Raw genomic sequence first — 19,515 nt, 5'->3', positions numbered from 1 at the left:
TTGACCCAGCTGCCACGGACTGGGTGTTTCCAGCCAAGCGCTGAGCTGAGTGTTTTACAAGTTTTATTGTGTTTTGTCCTTTCAATGATCCCATGAAGGAGGAATCGTTATCTTCATATTAAAGGTGAGGAAACTGAAGTTCAGAGACGCTAGACTTTTCCCTTTGGTCACACAGGTAGACAGTGGTAGAATCTTGAGCCCGGGTCTGCCTCGCACCCACGTCGGCTCTTCATCAGCCCACACTGCCAGTGGGGAAGGTTGGGAGGGTGGGGGGCAGCTGCAGGGCATTTATGACGATGAGGCTGCCCACCTCCTTCTCGTCAGCACCCCTGACGGTGACTGCTCCGGGGGTCCTCTCCTGACCTCTCTCTACGTAAACTAGGAAGTGGAGCGGTGGGTAGAGAAGTTGTGGAAGTAGGAGTGGGCTCACAGCCCGCCCACACTCGTTCTAGCCAAGGCTGGTGCTGGCTGTGGTCTGGTTTTCAGGCTGGCAGGCTGTCGTTTTGCAGGAGGCTCAGGCAGAGATCCACTTAGGTGGTAACTCTCCAGCACCCAAGGGTTGAGAAGGGGGGGATGGGGCATAAGCTCTGGAAAGGACGGAGGATTCCCAGCAAGAAAGTTCCAGCCTGAGGTTCCCGAAACATGATCCGCGAGGCCCTGGGGCATGTCTGTCTTGACAATGGAAAACACTGGGATCAGACAGCTTCAAGGTCAAACGCTGGCTTTAGCCTTATACTGGCATAACCTTGGGTCATTTCTATGAGTACTTTAAAAATGGATCTTAGGACTTTCCTAGCAGTCCAGTGGTTAAGACCCCATGCTCCCAACACAGGGGGCACGGGTTCGATCCCTGGTCGGGGAAGATCCCCGCATGCCGTGTGGCATGGCACAGGCAAAAAAAAAAAAAAAAAAAAATTAAATGTTAGAAAAATGGATCTTAGAAGGTGAGTGTTGTTTAATGGATGTGGAGTGAGAAGAACCAAAGTCTGGAACTCCAACTCCAGATTTACCATCATGTGAGTGTGGGCAGATTCTTCCCCATCTTTGAAGTTCAGGTTTTTGCTCTATAAATCAGGCATACAAATTTCTACCTCGCAGGATGGGTGGGAGGATTAGCCAGGAAATTAAGATGGACAAGCATCTGGAGTGCTGTGTGGCAAACGGGAGGCAGTCAAAAAATGCTAGATCTGAATTCATTCATTCATTCATTCATATTTAGTGAACATCTACTAAAGCCCAGGCATTTGGCTACACACAAAGGGCTTGGGTGCTTTGAGAGGCCCTGAACTATTTGCTTCTCTCCTGGGAGATGGGTGAGAGGGCATCCTTGTGCCAGCAGGAGAATGGGAAGCAGGGATCTGGAGCCTGGGCCCGAGAGGCAGGATGCGCTTGAGAGACGGTCCTAACCCTGAGAAATGTTATTGTCAGAACCTCCTTTGATCACATGCAGACCAAGCAGTGAGTTAAATATTGAAGGAGCTAATGGAAGGTGTCTCCTAAAGGATCACAGACAGAAAGGGGTAGGAACAGGGAGGAAGCTATCACTTTGAGCACGTGACTCTGTACTATGCATGGTCTTCAGACACTTTGAATATTCTGTAAGAGGGAGGTGGGATTTTCCCCTTTAGAGATGAAGAAACTTCGTCTCACAGCCATGAATTAACTGCCCAAGGTCGTGTAGCAGGGGTGAAGGAGCTGGGATTGGCTCAGGCCTGTTGGCTTTTCCTAGCATTCTACGATGTCTCTAAAGCAGCATTGCCCAGGATGGGTCTCTATTCACTGCCCACATCAGCACAGGAAAGATTCTGAAATGCCCTGCCCTGTGGGATTTCTGTTTAGCCCAGCTGTTTCCCCAACAAATTTGACCATGGAATCTTCTCCTCATGCCATGGGCCCCTGATTCCTAGCAATAGCCTTGAAACTCTTTTTGGAAAATACTACTTTAAAACAACAAAAAAGCAGAATGCCACCAATTCTCTTCCAGAACTCACTTCTGACCCTTTGCCTTTGGAACAGAGTTTGTACAACCTTCCTTCACCTTGGGTTCCTTCTGCTGCCAGGAGACAGCATCTTTACCCTCTTTTTACTTCATTCTGTCTTTCCTATTTCCTCTTCTCCTGTAATTTGCAGGAAGAAACTTTCCTGACTGGAATACAGTATGTGGGCTTAATTTTCACTCATGTTCCTGACCGGTAAAGACCACAAGAGCAGCGATCACCACGGGTATTTTAAAGATGGGTATTGGAAGACAAGTATTATTTAAGTGGAAAGAGTCCAGGATTTAGAATCAAAGACCAAAGTCCGGAAGTTTGGCTCCCGAATATCATCTGTGTGACTTTGGGCAGGTGACCCTGCATCTCTGAGCCTCAGTTCATTTCTTTGTACTTCTTAGGAGGTTTTGGTAAAACAGAAAATGGTGAGATAATATTCATGAGAAGTATCAGTGTAAACTGTAAAGTGCTATATGAAGTTTTATCCTTACTAAATGTTATCATCATCCTAGAAGTGAGTCCATCATAGACTCCTGAAATGTCCAGGGACTCGGAAACAACTTCACAGTAGTTCTAGAGGGCCGTCCAGGCGGCTTCAAGGTCGGCTGGCCACTCTGTCCGGCGGAGGGGAGAAGCCGGCTGGGGGCCGGTGCAGAGTCTCAGAGAGCATCTCGAAGCATTTTGATTAAGAGACCATTTCCTGAATTCAGAGGACTTGTTTCAACAAGCAAGCATCAAAGTCAACTTGGGAAAGACAGGATTCATTAATCACAGCCCCATCTAGGGCTGACCAAGCGGCAGATGGATTGATAAACCTTTCAAAGGGGAAGGTATTCCCAAGCAGGGCTGCTGCGCCTGGCTGCCCCCCTGACTGAGATTTGTGAGCACAGATAAATGTTTTCCCTGCTCGCTACAAAGAGTGGGAAATCACATGGGAGTCGAAGGGCAGGGCAATGGGGGCTGTCCTTTCATCTTCCAATGGGTGAGAGAAGGGTAGCAAAGCAGGTCCCACACACCTCTCCCTCCCCAACACCCCCAATTCCAGAGCCTGGATGCCTACGTTGTATTCAGCATCCAAGATGTGCCAGGCGCTTAATCTACACGACATCATCAAATCCTCAGAACAAGCAGATGTTATGACTTGTTTTAGAGATGAAGAAAGTGAAGGCTCACCAAGGTCAAGGTCACCAAGCAAGTGGCAAAGCCAGGAACTGAACCCACCTGTCTGACGCTGGCGGACCAGGAGGAGATGGGGGCAGAGGAAGAACAGAGAAGGCTGAGCCCGTGAAAGAACTTGCTCAGAAACACACGGCGCTGGATGAGGTGGGATTTGAGGGAAAAAAAGACCGTCAACAGCACCAAACCCTGCCGAGAGCATCGGACATGAAGTTCAAGGTTGCCACCTACTTATCTAGCAATCAATAAAGGCCAAACAGTTCCCACACTGCACAGACCCCAGCTACTAAAAGGTCTTATTGTGTTCCTCTGGAATTGTGACCTGTGTGCAGACATCTTGTCCTGTTCTCTAACTCTTGGCATCTCATTCCAGTCCAGCTGTCCAGGCTGCAGCCTCAGCGTGGGTCATCTTGACTCCCCATCCCCTCTATGCGGAGGTGGGCATTAGTCATCAACTGACATGGTGACTAAGCCTCTGGATTCCCCACTTTCAGTGCACCAGGAAGTGGATTCTAAGTTTCTCTGTAAAACACCAAGTAAATGCAGGTCCCTGGCAAGGCCAGGCTGTCTACTGGGGAGTCCCCATGGGTTGGCAGAATTGCATCATTCTCTAGAGCTTACAGCGTTGGGGGTCCAACATGGGTCCTGGACTGGGTGAATCAGCCTGAGGACTCACTGGTCACTTTCTCTATTGGTGGGAAATCCTCAGGGATCCTTCTTGCAAAGCAGGGAACTCCGCAGGGGGTCTGACTTTCTGAGCCCTCCTTGGAAATACCTTTGCTGTGGCTCACTGATCAATCCATTGGAGATACTCAATCTCAGTGCCTACAGGCTCTGTGTAATCCAGTCTCTAGCAACTGATAAAACTTCAGTACTCTAGCGCTCTTGTCAGGGATGCTGGGGGGAGCAATAAGTCCCTCCCCTTTAGGCTGTGGCCCATCTTCTTTGCCCTGTGACCTCAGGGATTCCTTTAGCAAGTACCAGGGGAGCCTCAGAAGGATCACGCTTGTGGCTGAGTCCACACTTGCCGCACTCTCTGCACATGAGTAGCCATAGTCATCCCTCCCCTCCCCCCACATCTTCTTGCCGGCATTACCTGTTTACTGGAAGACATGTTGGTGAGCGTACTGATGCTGCTGGTATCTGTGACCACCATTGCCGATGGAAACCGGGAGGTGTGGGAATACTGGGGGGGTTCCTGCTTGTGTGCATACACTAGAGAGACAGAGTGAAGATAAAATCAAGGTGTAGATCACACAGGTGTGAGCATAGCTACAGACCCCCGCCACTTCCAGCCCACACCACTGCTCCTGCTTCCCCAGGCAGATAAAAGGAAGGTGGTGGTGGTGGTTATGTCTGGCAAGGCAGTGCGATGTGATAGAAAGAACGGCCATGCATTTAAATCCTGGCTCCTTAATCAACTCAGCCTCAGTTTCCTCACCTCTAAAATGGGAATGATATAGGATTAGAAGAGCTTGTGTTTAAAGCACTTCATACCAAATAGATCAGCAGCTTTGCACAGTGCCTGGTGTGCAGTGGTGGCTGGCACTTCTGGGGTGGGAGCACTTCTTTGCCCCTGACTTTCAACAGAGTATCAGACTCCTGGGCATCAACAAGTGATCCTTAGGCATATGTGGTACATCTGAGAACTTAGGGCAAAAAAAAGTTCTAAATAGCTGGCAAAATGAAGGAGCTGGCCTGTTTGTCTACTGTTTCTGCCGTGACTCAAGTGCCAGGTCTCGTGCTAGCAACTGTAGATTAATTAGTAATTGTAAATGGACACGGATGTCATTACTTGTATAATTCTGGGCTGTTCCAGTTTGCGCTAGAATGCCTTATGACATCACACAGAGATGAAGGCTGATGGACAAAATGAGACTAGATACCAAGAAAGCCTCCAGGAGCATGTGGCTCACTTTTTGTTTTTCTAGCCTGTGTCCACCAAGTCTGGAACCTTTGACTCACGCTAGTTCGTCCATAAGAGTCATGGAAATTCCAGGTCACGTGACCAACCCAGAAAGCATGTGGATGCTTGGCCTTGAGGGAGGGACCAGCTTGTTCTACCAAGGAGTCCTCCAGTTGGGAATGGGGGTGAAGGTCACAGCCCGACGCCTCAGCCTGCCCTTCCCTTGGAGGGAGGCTGGTTATTTCCTGGCCTGGGGCAACCGTGAGCTATCTCTTCAGAGCCAGCCAGGCCAGCTGGGCCATGGCAGTCCACAGGTCACTGGTGACCACTCTCCGACTGTCATACCCGGGCCTCGCCACTGAGGAATCCTGTCCAGGTGAGGGGTGGGGGCAAGTGGGGAGCATATTGGCCCTGGACGGAAGGGCAGTGGTACACCTGTGGTCCCAGACTCTGCTACAGGCTGTGGTAGATTTTTTTAAAGCCTTGAAAATGTGATTGGAATGTGAGATGGTACTTAGAAACCAGCTCCGCAGGCCTGGGAATAGAGCCCCGAGCGTAGAAGAAGGCTGAACTTGGCTGGTCTCCCTCAGACCCACAGCTCTGCCTGAGGCAGCCGGAGGAGAAACTGAAATCCTCTTTCCCATCCCTGCCTCCTTCTATTAAGGAGTCCCTTGATAAATAATCACTTGCATTTTTACAACTCTTAACACTTACCAAACTCAGTTCATACCTATTTTTGTTTCATTTCCCTAATCACTCTACATGCACACTATTTCCATCTTACGAGGATGAAACTGAAGCTGAGAGTAGCTAGGGAACTTAACAATGGCTCCCTAGCTGGTAAGGCTCAGAGCCAGGATTTAATCAGACAGCTAGGTCTGTCTGACCCTAAGGCTATCACTCTATTCCACAGACGTCCCTGGTGTCCCTGTGGTAACTGTGCTTGAAGCAGGGAAGCCATCCTTTCCATGATTTCTCCCCAAACTCAGAGGCCAGGGACTACGGCCTGACGTGGCCAGAGGACTGGGGGTCTGGGGCTCAGGAGGGGGTAGGGGGAGAGACACGGGGGATGGGGGTGGGTGGGAACTAAATGGTTGAAAGGTAGACTTGGGGTAGGTGTAGAAATTGGAGGTGGGAAGCAGCCTCTGTGTGGTGGGCAGAAACTTTAATATTCCTTGTGCAGGATGATGTGTAGGCGGTATTTTCTGCCCATGTTCATGGTTCTTGATGGGAGATGTTTGGGGTGTGGAAATTGGAGGGTGTGGGGACTCTGGAAGATTTTTCAGTTTCAGAGAAGGCAAATAGGAGGCAAATTATATGCCAAGTCTGATCATTTGGTAACAGCTGCCTGGAACTTTGAACTGAAAAGGCTAAGTTGAGGCTCGTTGGGAAAAGGGGCTGTGCTTGACTGGGGGTCTCTTCCGCGGGGGCCAGGGTGGGAAAGGGGGCATGAGTTCGCTCCACATCTAAGCTACCCTTACTCTCTATCTCCAGCTCCCCTTTCCATATAGGCCTTAATTGTCTTCATCAAATCTTCCCCCAGGAATCCTGGGGGTAGAGAAGAGGACCAGAAAAGGCACAGCACTGCATAAGAGTTATGCTTGAGACATTGGCTTTGTTGATCACAGGTAGGGAAAAGTGACCAGACCAATAAGCTTCCAAGAAGCTTCAGACCCATAGAGGGAAGAGCTCGGCTGCTGAGGTCCCTTTGGGTTCCCTCCCCGACTTGCCCGTGTCCTTACTGTGTGAGTTCTGCAGCTGCGTCACAGCGGCCATGAAGGGCTGCTGGGCCATGTGGCTGCCCGGGCTCTGCTGCATGAGGGGCTGCTGGTGAGAGCTGTGCAGCTGCTGGGAGAACTGGACGGGCTGCAGGGCTGCCAGGCTGCCGGCCACGCTGTTGATGACAGGGACGCTCTGAGCTTGGGAGGAGTTGAGGCCTGTGTGAACAAGAGGGAAGATTAGAGATGGCTTCAGGGAGGAGGACAGGTGAACAGATGTGAATGGTCATCAACGGAGGCCCTGCTATTTGCCAGGCACTGGGCTGAGCCTGTTACGTAAGAGACTGCACAGAAAGCAATTTTATAGACCCATCTTATAGACCAAAAAACTGAGGCTTAGAGAGATTAAGTTGACTTGCTCAAATTCCACAGCGAGTTGTGGATGCAAATGGGCTTTCAACAGATCTGACGGAGACCTGAGAGTCTCCCCAAGTTGTCCTGTGACCTCCCAAACTTAGCTCCCTTGAGGTTGCAGGGCCCTGTGCTTGCCTGCTCCATCCATGCCTGGCTCTGAGGGAGCAGGGTTAAAGGCATCCACACCAAGGTGCAGATTACTGCCCAGATGTATCTGTCCAGCAGGGGGCAGGAGTGTTCAGGGACCCACATTTGGATAAAAAGCAAAACCCCCTCCACAGTCCTGGAGGTATGGAGCCTGAAGCCCCTCATTTAGCGGGCTGCGCAAAACCCGTAAGAGGTCAGACGCTCATTCTCTTGCCTGGAACAGAGAGGGGATAAAACACTGCAACTCAATCAGTCTATGAAAAGGGTATATCTTATCTGGCAGCACAGGGCTGCTGGTCTCAAAAGGACCAGGTATTGGAAGGAGTAAGTAGTAAGTTGAAGGTTGGCAGTTCCAGTAGGTGTTGCTTTCTGTTCTGGAAGGATGAGGGCCTCCGTGGTTCTGTACTGTGTCTGTATCCTAAGGTCTCTTTAGAACTGGGGCCAGCACTGCAAAGATCAGGTCCCTGGTACCCACCCTCCATCGTCTCCCTGGGCAGGACTCTGGGGAAGGCACCTGAGGCAGGGTGGGAGTGGGGATGTGAGGATCAGGGGAAAGACACCCCGACCTCTTTCCTGGAACTGCCAAGGTTCCTTTGACCTTGCTTTCTGGGAAGTGGGGGGAAGAATGCGATGAAGGAGGAATCCCAGAGAAAGGTCTCTTTTAGGCAAATGTGGAAAAGACACCTAGAGAGCCTTTCCTGAGACGGAGAGGGTTCCATAAGCAGGTTCACAGGAGGAGGCAGTCCTCTGTGGAGATAGCACAAAGACCTCAACGATTGCCTGCTCAGAACCCAGCTGATACTGTTATCAGAAACCTAAAAGGTGAGACCCACGAGCAGAAGGGAAGAGGAATAAGCCCCCTCCTGGCTCTCCTGGCTGGGCCTGGGGAGGTGGGGTCCTCTGAGCGCTCAGAATAGTGCTATCTCCAATTCCCCAGGGGTTCGGCTTCTCCTCTAGGCAGTGTCTCACCCGATACCATGATCTCCTGTTTCCCTTTCCTACCTTCTACGTAAGGTCTCAGTACCCGAGGAAGCCCCATGGATTTGCTGTTGTCTCCCCGAGCCCATTGCCACTGCTCTTTTTGGGAAATCTCTGCCCAGAAAAGCAAATTATGCTGTCTAGAGTGGATGACAGTGGAGGGCATACTTCTGCAACCTGCCTGTGTTTTAGAATCATCCTGGGGAGCACTTTAAGAAATATACATTCCTCGGCCTCACCCATGACTTAATGAGTCAGACACTTTAGAGGTGAGGCCCAGGAATTTTATTTTCAACACAGTCTGTGACCCTGATGTGCCTCAATTCCAGGATGGAGAGCCACTGATGTCATTCGAGCTCCTGCGAAGTGTGACTCTTGGCCTTTCCATCTGTTTTCTGGGCACTGATTCCTGCTTAAGAAGCATGTTATCCAGTCCAGTAGGTGAGTAGAGAATGAGGAATTGGCACTGCTGGGTAATCTGTTATCACATTCTCCTTGGGCCTCTGCAGTCGCCAGGCAGGGCCCACATACTCAACAGGACAGGAGTTGGCTATTCCTTGCCCCAAAGCTCATCTCTCGGTTTATTGGCCTGTCGTGTGGAGAGCAGTACAAGTTTGGACTCGTAACTGATTCTTCATCCTGACACTCCATGGGGTAGGACCACTGCACCTCAGCCACGTTTTCTGGTGACCCTCATCGTGCTTCAAGTACACACACACACACACACACACACCCTTCTAAGGTCAACGTACTCTGGTGTTGGCTGTCTGCAGTAGGAGATTAAGATTATTGTAAGAAGGTAGAGAAGTATGGGTGAGAAAAATTAGGAGGAACAAAACAGAAAAATATGTAATAGCTCCAGGGAAAATTTTAATTCCGATAGTGCCTAAGAAAATACATAACTGTGTGTGTCAGCCAAAGCTGGACGTGTGAAGAGAGAAGGTAAGTGGGACAGTTTGTGTATCATTTTGGTTGTAAAAATATAGGTGGGATATCTTATCCGTAGGCCTTTTCAAATCTTCTAGAAGGTAAGCAAGCTGGTTTCAGTTATCCTATCTCATTCTCAAACCCTGGTGGTTACCATATTGCTGGAGAGGGCCCCGTGAAAAGGCAGCAAATTTTAAATACTTTATTTTGTGAGTCCTTTAAAGGCTTCTCCTTTCCCACTTCGCTTTACAGAACTCAATGGGGAGGGCATCAATCTCCCAGCTGCTGAGGACGGAGAGAGCCACACTGATTTATTCAGTAAACTCCTGTGTCTCCTAGGGGCCTAGCCCTGTTTTGCCCTCAAGGAGAGCACAAGTCCTTCTCTTCAGAAGTGATCTGAGTTGCTACCCTGACTAGAGATGGTTTAGGAAGAGAGGCGATCCCCAGGGTGAAAGAAAGATAAGCAATGTACTGCCCTTAGATCTTTCCCGAGACTTCTCAGGGATGCTTCCCTGGGTCACAAGGAAGACTTGGCCTGAGCTGTTACCGTAAGGCTGAAATATGCTGAATACATATCAACATTATTACTCTGAGAGAGACATCCACTGGCACAGCCGTGTCAGCCTTCCTGTGCCCTGAAATGGCCCATCTGTGATGGATGGGGATGGACGCTCTGTGGGATGCGAGCTGCTGGGGCTGGAAGGACCTGACCCCTCTCCCTGTCTTCAGTCCTGGGCATACACAACCTATTTCTCCTTAAATCTGTCAAGGCTCAGAGATGCTGTGACACTTTCCTGCAGAGTCCCTTCTCAGTATGTTTTCACCGTGGGCCAAGGAGGTCTCGTTCGACCACACAAAATTCCCCTTTAAGAAGGAAGCCCCTCATGTCTTGCTCCATCTTGGCCAACACAAAGAAACATCAACACAACCCAACCTCCTGGAAAACCCACCACATACTTAGGGATAGGAATGAACACCAGACAAAAGTATAAGCTACAATATTATACATACTTATGCTTTATCGATTTACAGGCATGTCTACACACACGGTCATTGGATTGCCAACCCATTTTACAGATGAGGAGACTGACCCTCATAAAGCTTCAATGATTTGACCCACAATGCACAGCTGGTGAGCTGTGACCAAGATTCAACTCCGTTCCATAATTTTCTCTTATTTTAGGCTAAACAATCCAAATCTTGTTGAGGAGAGAAATAAGGAACGAAACGAGTTGAATCAAACCTACAAGTGTTGGGTGAGTTTTAAGGGGATCTTCTTTAGTTCTTCTGTTTTTGTTTTTTTAAAATCAGGTTGACTCATTTCCCATGCTGCTTCTCCCTGCCCCCAAGTTTTCTGACCAAGAACAGAGCTTACTTTGTGCAATGGCCATGACTCCAGAGAGGGGGGTCATGATGAGGTTTTGAGATTGCTGGGGATTGTGGTGGGACAGGCTGTGGATATTCGTCAAGGTGCTGACCGGGGGCAAACCTCCTCCTGAGACTGAGATCTGCTGGAGAGAAAAAAACAAGAGCAGCATGAGTAGAATCAGGGTTGCAAAGAGCAGTGTCCAAAAGGACGTGGCTCAGCAATTCCTTGGCACGGCTAATTCACTGGTTCATTCATTCATTCATCCATTCAGGAACAATTATTAAGCACCAAGTGAGGGATAGGCACCGTTCTAGGTACAGAGGATGGAGTGGTAAGTAATATTGACCATAATCCCTTCCCTCATGTGCCTGTTTGTTGACTACCTTTGAATTACTAGCTTGCCTTAGAGATTCCTCAGCCCATGTGTATTATATGATTGTCTCTGGCTCATGTTGAAAGTATCCTCTGTTCTGCTCTATGCCCTCTATATATTGGTGCTAAAGACATGTGATTGCTAAAAATAGTAGCTGAAGAAATGCCCTGGGATTCCCTAGCGTAGCAGATTAGGGCCCAGGCAGGAGCACCGGGAAGCTTTCACTGAGTACAGGTTCTAGGAAGCACTGCTCATGCATTAACTCACAAACCTCACTAGAGCCACGAGGCAGATACTTCTGCCATTTCCATTTCACGGATAACAAAACTGAGGCCCAGAGTAGTTGTGCATGTTGCCTGAGATCCGACAACTAGTAAATGGTAACTCTTGTGTTCAAACCCAAGTCTGTCTGACTCTAAAATTCAAGTTCTTACTTTTTACAGAGGACTTTTACCCGATAATTATTACTAAGGTTTTTCTGGGGGAGATCAGCCATGATTGGACTTCTCTACTTTTCCCAAATCTCTACTATACATTAAAAAAAATTTTTTTTTTTTTTGGGCAGGAAGCTACTATTGTAATGACAAAGCTACTAAATGAGGCTTGGCTCCAGGTACCCCTACTCTGTTTCACCATTATATGTTAACGGCAGATTAGTAAGAGAAACCTACTGAGTTTTGTGTATTTTTGTCCAAGGCCACTCTGAGCCCTTCTATTTATTCCTAATAGTGTCTTTTCCTTATTGATTTTCTTCATTTTCCCAAGTGTATATATAACGGCATCACAGGCCTATAATGCTAATTGGGTCTCTTCCTTGCTAGTGCTAATACGTCTACATGTCATATTGCATTGGTTAGAATTTTCCCAGTAGTATTAACCAGTAACAGAGGTAATAGATGTACTTACTTTGATTCTGTATTATCAGAAATGCTTCCAATGTTTCCCCATTAATTATAAGGAGTTTTCAGTTTTACACACACATACACACAACAAACTTTTATTCATGATAAAGTAGCTTACTATTTATAGTTTTAAAATAATTTTTAGAAGTATTACTAAGAAAGGACTGTCCCCCCTCACTCTGAAATAACTCAGACATTCTTGATGGCATCAGGAATGCTGACAGGTGGGTTAGGGTTGGGATACATACATCAGATGTTTGAGTCGCCCTCTCCTTCTTCCTTCCCTTGTGACCCAGAGCTCCTTAGACTATAGGTCTCACACCAGCACCCAGGGGGGAAGACACTCTCTCTTGCCTGCCCTTCTGATCAACCCCATAGCTTCCAAGGTGAATTTGAAAAAGAAAGAAAGAAAAAACCAAACAGGTTTGTTTGTGTTTTTAAAATGAGCATCAAGACATGAGTTAGGGGTCACATGACCAAGAAGGAATTCTGACCACATCAAACAAGAGAGAACCAGCTTGTTTGCTGGACTTGTTTTTCAAAATGTCAGAGTCATTAAAAAAAAAAAAAAAAAGTCAGTGACCTGCCTTCAGACTTGCCCTGAGTAATGCAGTCCTTTGGAGAAAGTCAATGGAGTGACAGTAATCTCTGCCATTTCAATGTCTGGTTTTAACGGTGAAGGAGAAACGTGGGTGCTAATGATAAAAACAATTTAAATGTGTATGGTTTTCGCGCTTGTGAAGTGCTTTCACTGATTGTTCTCAATAGTTAATGGCACACATAGGGAAGGCGTTATGATTATTGCTCTATGGTACAGATTAAGAAACTGAGCCTCTCTCAATGTCTTGTAATAACCTACAATGGAAGAGAATGTGAAAAAATATATATTTATATATGTATAACTGAATCACTTTGCTGTACATCTGAAACTAACACAACATTGTAAATCAACTATATTTCCATAAAAATTTTTAAAAAAAGAGAAAGAAAGTGAGCCTCAGAAGAGTTGAGAGAGCAGCTCTGTGTCACCTGACTCGTAAGCGAGGAAGCCAGGATTCAAACCCAGTGCTGCTGGGCTTTAAGTCCCATCCACTTACTATTTTGGGGGGCACCTTGGTCAAGCTCCTTCCCACTCTAAAATGCAACCATCATCTTCTATTTGCCTTCAGGACTGATGGAAGCCAGGGAGCTGCCAAGAATATCTGTCATGATCCTCACAGGATAATCCAGAGAGTTTGAATGGTATCAACGCTGCCTTTTGCAGTCCTTTGCTTTGTGCTTCTCATACCTACCATCTACAAGGTTGGTACTATTAACTCTCCTTTGCAGACAAGACGACGGAAGTTTGGAGAAGTTAAGAAATGTGCCCAAGTGGTACAGTGGCCATGAAGAGCAGGCGATCTGCCTCCAGGCCTGAGCTTTTCACTATTAAGCTCTACTGCTTGGATACTGTGGAAGTATCCAGCATGTGCTTTTCTAAAACACAAGGTTCAACAGACACAGACTGCAATCTGAAACCTGGCCAGCTCTTTGTGGACGCATGCCATTTGGGCATGGGGTGGGGGCCAAATAGAACAAAAGAAAGCTCAAATGGATCACCATTATTTCCAAAACCAATCCCTGTGGGAAGATTTCAAATGCACATCCTACCACAGGTCAGCACACGAAGACTGTCATTCCCTGGATGGGTCTTATCCCCAAAACGGCAGAGTTACAGGCAAGCCTTACACCACCCTGGTGATGCAGGCATTGTTATCCACCATTTTCCAGATGAGGAAACTGAAGTTAAGCAACGTCTATCCTATGGCTGATAAACAACAGAACCCACGACGTGGACACACTCGTTCCCTTGCTGCGTTATTTTAAACCATACTCCACTCCTGTCTTTGGTGGACCAGGATCTGTGATGGGCTTGTTATATATTAACCGAAAACAGACTCTTGAATTTGGGCATCCAGTGATAGTGACATAACATATGAGCCAGGGTGTTGGAAACTAGAGAAAAGCTGGTCCCTGCAAACAAGCTTCCAGGTGTTTGCTAACATTGAGGTGTGCTGTCTTGGTCAATCATCAATCCAATAACATACTGCTCATTAGGGCGCTGCCGAGCAGAAGAGGAAGAAAAAAGCGTCTCCTGCGGCTGCCTTTGGAGCGCCCCGGCCTGGGTGAGGCAGTTTGCTTGTTACGAGGAAGGGCGGGAGGGCTCACAGGGAAACCCCAAGGACCTTCAAGCAATAGGAGAGGAGACCTGTTTCCTCCGCTGGGGAGCCAAGATCTCTCCCGCAAGCCCCGCCCCCCTCCTCCAGGGAAGTCTGGGCAATCCTTTAACTGATTTGGGTCTCACAAGGCAGCCAAAGAAGAAGCTTAAGGGATGAGAGGTGGGCAAGGGGGCTGCAAAAGGGCTCCCCTAGGAGCATCTTTCGTTTCCTTTTGCAGAGACCACTACCAGGGATTGATCAGCTCAAGTCCCCAAACTAGAGTTGGCCAGGCCTGGCGCTCCCCTCAGATATTACACTTTGTTTTTTCCTCCAGGGAGCTGGGGACTCAGTCACCTGTGACTCACCATTCCTGTGTTGCCTACACGGCACACACGTCAAGGTCTAGAATGGCATCGGCTCCCTGCCCGCCACCCCCCACCCCCCCACCCCCCCCACCCCCGCCTCTAGGTCAGACACCTTGAAGGAAGGCATACGGCTCCACCTTGAGCTTGGAAGCCAGGAACCCACGGCTCCTCCCTCCTGTGAAACACAGAGCATGACCCAAAGAATCAAGTTTTCCACGTTCTACCCTTCCTAGTGTCGTCATGCTGCGTTCTCTTGGAAGCCACCCTCCCCTGCTGCACTTGTGTTGCTTGAGGATTAGAACGGCGAAAATTCAACATCAACTAGTCTATTCCTCACTGGGCGGGGCTGCTCAACTGACATCTGGGGCTGGGCTGTGGTTATGGGTATAGACAACTTCATTTAGGGAGAATAATACTGACATTCACCTAACAACAATCGCATTGTCGTTCATTGAATATTTACCGTCCCCAACACCGTGCCTCTCGTGTTATCACCTTTGTTCTGCCAACAACCCTAGTGTTATTACTTTTTATAGATGAGAAAGAAAGAGCTAGAACCTGCCCAAGGCTACACAGCTATTAAATGCCGAGCTGGGATTTGAACCCGGGTCACTGTAACTTCAAAGTTGGTGTTTCCCACTCACCCTGCAAGCACCGCCCCACCCCACCTGCCATTTTGTGCTGTGATCTTCACTGCCGTCCAGTGTCCTTCAAAACCCCCGTGCCAGAAGCTTCCCCACCTCTTGCCATCCACTCAATCCTGACTTAACTACCCTCCTTGCCAGGACCAGGGGTGTGTGAAGAGGAAGAGGGGGCTTGTTTCAAAGTGAGGTGCTCTCTGGGTTAAAAAACTGGCTTTGGAGGTCCTGGGTTGGGGGGGATGAATGAGCATTTTATCAACTCAAATGTCACTGGCAGCCCCAAAACAAACAGTGTCCCACCCGCTTTGCTCCTTTATGAGGCATTCAATCAATAAAACGAGAGCAGGGCTCTGTCAGATTTATTGGCTGGGTTCAAACCGAACACCTCTTCCACCCGCCAAAGGCTGGGTCACCGGTTCTACCTTTCCGTTCCAACTCTGGACGGCCCCCATTTTCCCCTGTGGGGCTACAATGGTTCATTGTTTGAGGCAGGCCTTGTGAGAAGTTGTGTTTGTTTTGCCTCTTATCTTATCAGCTCCAGAGCTACAATGGCCCAGGTGTACTCACCATTTTACCATCAGGTGAGAGGAGATTGTGGCCGGGGTCCAGGCTGGCTGGAGAGACTTGCTGTAAAACAGACTGGCTAGTCACCATGGCGCTGTTGCCATGGTGACTGATTGTTGAGGAGGAAGTGACCTCATTGTTTCCCTGCTGGCTGTAGCGCACTCCTGCAAAACAAGGCAGACCCAACAGCGAATATTAGTGCCACCTGACCCGAGAACGCTTGCTTTCTAGGGTGGATGACAAGGAAGAAAAGCTGCCTTCCATCCGCTGTCTTTCTCTAGGGTAGAGGTTGCATGGCCTCTGCTTGAATTCTAGAATGTAATCTCCATGAGGGCAGGATGTTTTTATCTGTTTTGTTTTGTTCATGGCTGTATTCCCTCGGTAGCCACTCAATAAATATCTGTCAAATGAATGAACGAACGAATGAACAAATGAATGGATTCTGATTCTTGTTGCTTCAGCATAGTTCGTTTAGGATTTAGGGGCTTCTCTTTCTGGCTGGCGTATTTCTTTTGTTCTTCAAAATGCCTTCTAGAAATGTTTCCCTGGCATCGCTTGGCCAAGCAGGGCTTCAAAGCATGAGTTGATGGATTTTACGGAGAGGGACTGGCCCAGCAACCCTTATAAGGGCCACAACAAAATGCACCAGACTCTGTGCACCACCATTTTGGCCAAGCCCGAGAGGCCAGGGGGACACAGGCGGAGCAGGGTCAGGATGGGGCTGAAGCTAGGAGTCTTCGGTTCTGGAAGTCACATTCCTTTGGTGGGGTCCCATCTGGCTGACTTCCAGGGCCCAGGGGAAGGCGTGTCTGCTAGGAGGTGGGGCAGGCAGCAAGCACAGGCAGGAGGCGGATGCCTAGTAAACTACTGCAGTTTGGTCTGCAAGGGAGGGGAGAACCAAGCATGTGTACAACGTCACTGCTCTGACCCTCCCTCTTGCTCGGGAACCAAAGCGCAGGTCTGTGCTCAGGAAAGGGCCAGTGCTGGGCAGAGACCAGGCGGCTGAAGGGAGCTGGAGGGGGAAGAGAATCTGGGCCCAGTGTGCAGAGTCCAAGTCCTGCTTGATGTGTCCGTGAAACAGCCAAAGACGAAGCCAGGGGCAGCTGGGGCATCTCACCCTCAGCTCAGAGCTGAGAAAGACAGTGTTCTGGTTTATGCTTTGGATTGGACAGAAAGGTTCGGGGGACCCTGTTCCTACCTGCAAGGGATGGAGACCAAATGCCCTAGGCATGGGATTATTTGGAGAGGAGGGCCAACTTCTCCTTCGTTTTCCCTTTTGCCCAGTTCCCCAGGATCCAACATCACTGTATCAAGTATCCGAGTTCTGTCGGTCCGCTTGCCCCCTGCCCTGCCTCCTGCCCCACCTGGGGCCCCACCTGCTCGAGGAGCCTGCACAAGTCCCCCTCCGCACCCCCGGGAGCCAGGCAAGCTGCCCTAACCAGCAGCCTCTTGTTCACGAAGACAAAGCTTGCCAAGAGGAGATCCAAGCTGGTTTCCCTTGAATTGTGCAAAGGACGTTCCCCAAGGCTGATGTGACCTAGAGCTTAAGAGGGCTGGGGAGAAAACAAACAAACGCTAGGGCAGGGTTCTAACCTTCAGGAGCAACCTGTTTGACTACGAAGTGGCTTGATGCATGCTCTGTGGGCTTCTGCTATTGGTTGTTTCCCCATCTTTTGATTCAAGGGGCTGCTGGGGGTGGGGGTGTTGGCAGACGGCCGGCACTGGAGTTTGGTAGTGATAGGTCTGGAGCACTCTATTTTGGTGGTGGTGGTGAACAGGAACCATGAAGCTAAGAGGAAGAAAGACTTCCACGTCTCCAAGCCCACACTGCCTGCCCAGTCCTGTCTGACTTCCTCTGCACCTACCTGTAGCCCCTAGGTCTCCTCTTTACCACCCTCTACTCCATCCCGTTGGGTTAAATTAGGTCCTTTTTCTCCACTCATATTTGCCACCGGGTTCCCAGCAAGATACTTATTTAGGAGAAGAGAGATCTGGAACTTGTGAGCTCAGAAGGCAGCTGGGTCCAGTAGAAAAGGGGGAGACAGATTTCAGATCAATTAAATGAAGGATTTTCTAATAAGGAGGGCTAACGGGAAGATTGTGTGCTCTGGAGCTGGACAAACTCGGGTTCCAATCCTGACTTTGCTCTTAACAGATGCGTGATCTTGGGAAAAATCACTCTCTCCCTCTGTGGCTGTTTCCTCTCATAAAGTGAAGAGGACGCTTCCTTAATAGGGCTAGTTTGGATTAGAGATAACATCTATAAAGCTCTCAGCAGAATGCCAGATAAACGGCAAACACGGCTAGCGATGCTGCAGGAAGGGAGCTGGTGTAGGGATGGAGCCCAAGATATTTGCCCTAAGACTCTAGAATTCTGGACAATGAACAGTAGGTTCTAACTACTGAATGGAATTACCTTTCCACGGAGAATCATTTCCAAAGAATCCAACTCTGCTGCAACCACTGATGCTTTGTCCTGGAAGCAACTTGGGAGGGAGGCCTGGCCCCTGGCCCTCTTGTTCTTTCCTTTTGGAGAAACTGGACTTCACCCTGTTTTTCTCCGGCTTCCTCTGACTCCCTGACCAGCTATTTACCTCCCCAAGATGCTCTGCTCCTGAGAGAGCAGTGATAACGCTGGGAATCAGGTGTGTTTTCACCTCCCAGCTTGTCCCCATCATTGATTCAGTCTCAAGTCAAACAGACGTTCGTTTTCGCCTATTTAATTTGGCTGAAGGAAGAGGGCCAGTCCTCTGGTGATCGAATATGGGTCGTGGGGAGACTTCTCCCCTATCCCAGGCTACATAATTATTTATTTAAAAATAATTAACCAAAGATATCCGCAGGAAACAAAAGCCTTCTTCACAAGGGAGCCTGGCAGGAGGGAGGCAAGAGCCATTTGTTAGAATCCCGGCAGCATAGCCCAAGGCTGCTGTGCTTTGTAAACCTTGTTTTCTCCGCTCCCCCAGCGGAACTTCATTATATGAGAAATATAATGATGGAGCTGCTCTCCTCAAAGACAGATGGGCCTAGACCTCTGCACCTCCCTTGAAGGACCTCTGGTTGAGAGATAGCGTCTGGCTGGGGATTAAGGGAGCCCTGTTTTGAACTCAGCTCTGCCATCAGTGTATTGGGTGAGCTCTAGCTCCCTCATCTCTCAGCCAGAGGAGTGCCTACTGTGGGGAGGGGGCTATCATCACCACACTACTCTCAACAGAGTGCGGTGAGAGCTGGGCACGAGGCTGCTCATCCGCTCCAGGTGCACCTGTAGCTTTTCCCACTGACACTCCTCTCACCAGGAATTTGGCAATCACTCAGGCTCCTGAGAGGGTGGCTGTAATCAGCCAGCCGCCTTAAAAGGGGGTGCGGAGGTGGAGGGTGTATCACAAGATCTCTGCCTACGAGACCAGAAATCGGTGTTCTCGTTAGAGGAAGGAGAGGCCAGGTCCTTGTGTATTTCACAAACTCAGAAGAGCGCTTGAAAGGAGAACCAAAGTAGAATAAGCTCTGGTGCCAGGTGACATGGGTTTAAATCCTGGCTCTACCACATAATAGCTGTGTGACCTTGGGGGAATTACTTAACCTCCCTGAGCTTCAGTTTCTTTATTGTTAATGATTTCCATCTCTTTGGTCATTGGATGAGTTATGGGCGTGAAATTACCCAGGCCACGCTTGGCACACAACAGTTACTCGAGACACATCTGTTCCTCCTATTTGGGGATTGTCTTTGTTTAAAAGACATTTTTAGGAAGGCTGAGTTCACAAAACTTCATTGAGCACCTATCCTGTGCCAGGCATTGTGGCAGGGAGCCTGTAAGAAGTGGAATGGCATCTTCCCTTCTCCCTTCA

At 48.9% G+C, this 19,515-nt stretch overlaps 1 protein-coding gene across 8 annotated transcripts in view; it reads right to left on the bottom strand.

Moving 5' to 3' along the window:
- The window catches only part of HNF1B (HNF1 homeobox B), a 176,409-nt gene that overhangs the window by 45,336 nt on the left and 111,558 nt on the right, over positions 1–19,515 (bottom strand). For 4 of the 8 annotated variants that reach the window (XM_049702271.1, XM_049702273.1, XM_049702275.1 and 1 more), the window contains exons 8-11: positions 15,673–15,833; positions 10,633–10,765; positions 6,816–7,010; positions 4,264–4,382 (exon numbers count right to left, since the gene is read on the bottom strand). In XM_049702271.1, the coding sequence (XP_049558228.1) occupies positions 4,264–4,382; positions 6,816–7,010; positions 10,633–10,765; positions 15,673–15,833 (608 nt within the window). Of the gene's footprint in view, positions 1–4,263; positions 4,383–6,815; positions 7,011–10,632; positions 10,769–15,672; positions 15,834–19,515 lie in introns of all 8 variants that reach the window. The other 4 variants (XM_049702272.1, XM_049702270.1, XM_049702274.1 and 1 more) reach the window with 1 other exon arrangement.

The sequence above is a fragment of the Orcinus orca genome, chromosome 19, assembly GCF_937001465.1.
Source record: "Orcinus orca chromosome 19, mOrcOrc1.1, whole genome shotgun sequence".
Taxonomy (NCBI): Eukaryota; Metazoa; Chordata; class Mammalia; order Artiodactyla; family Delphinidae; genus Orcinus; species Orcinus orca.
Note: the sequence above shows the minus strand (reverse complement) of the source record. Positions and strands in the feature narration are given on the sequence as shown.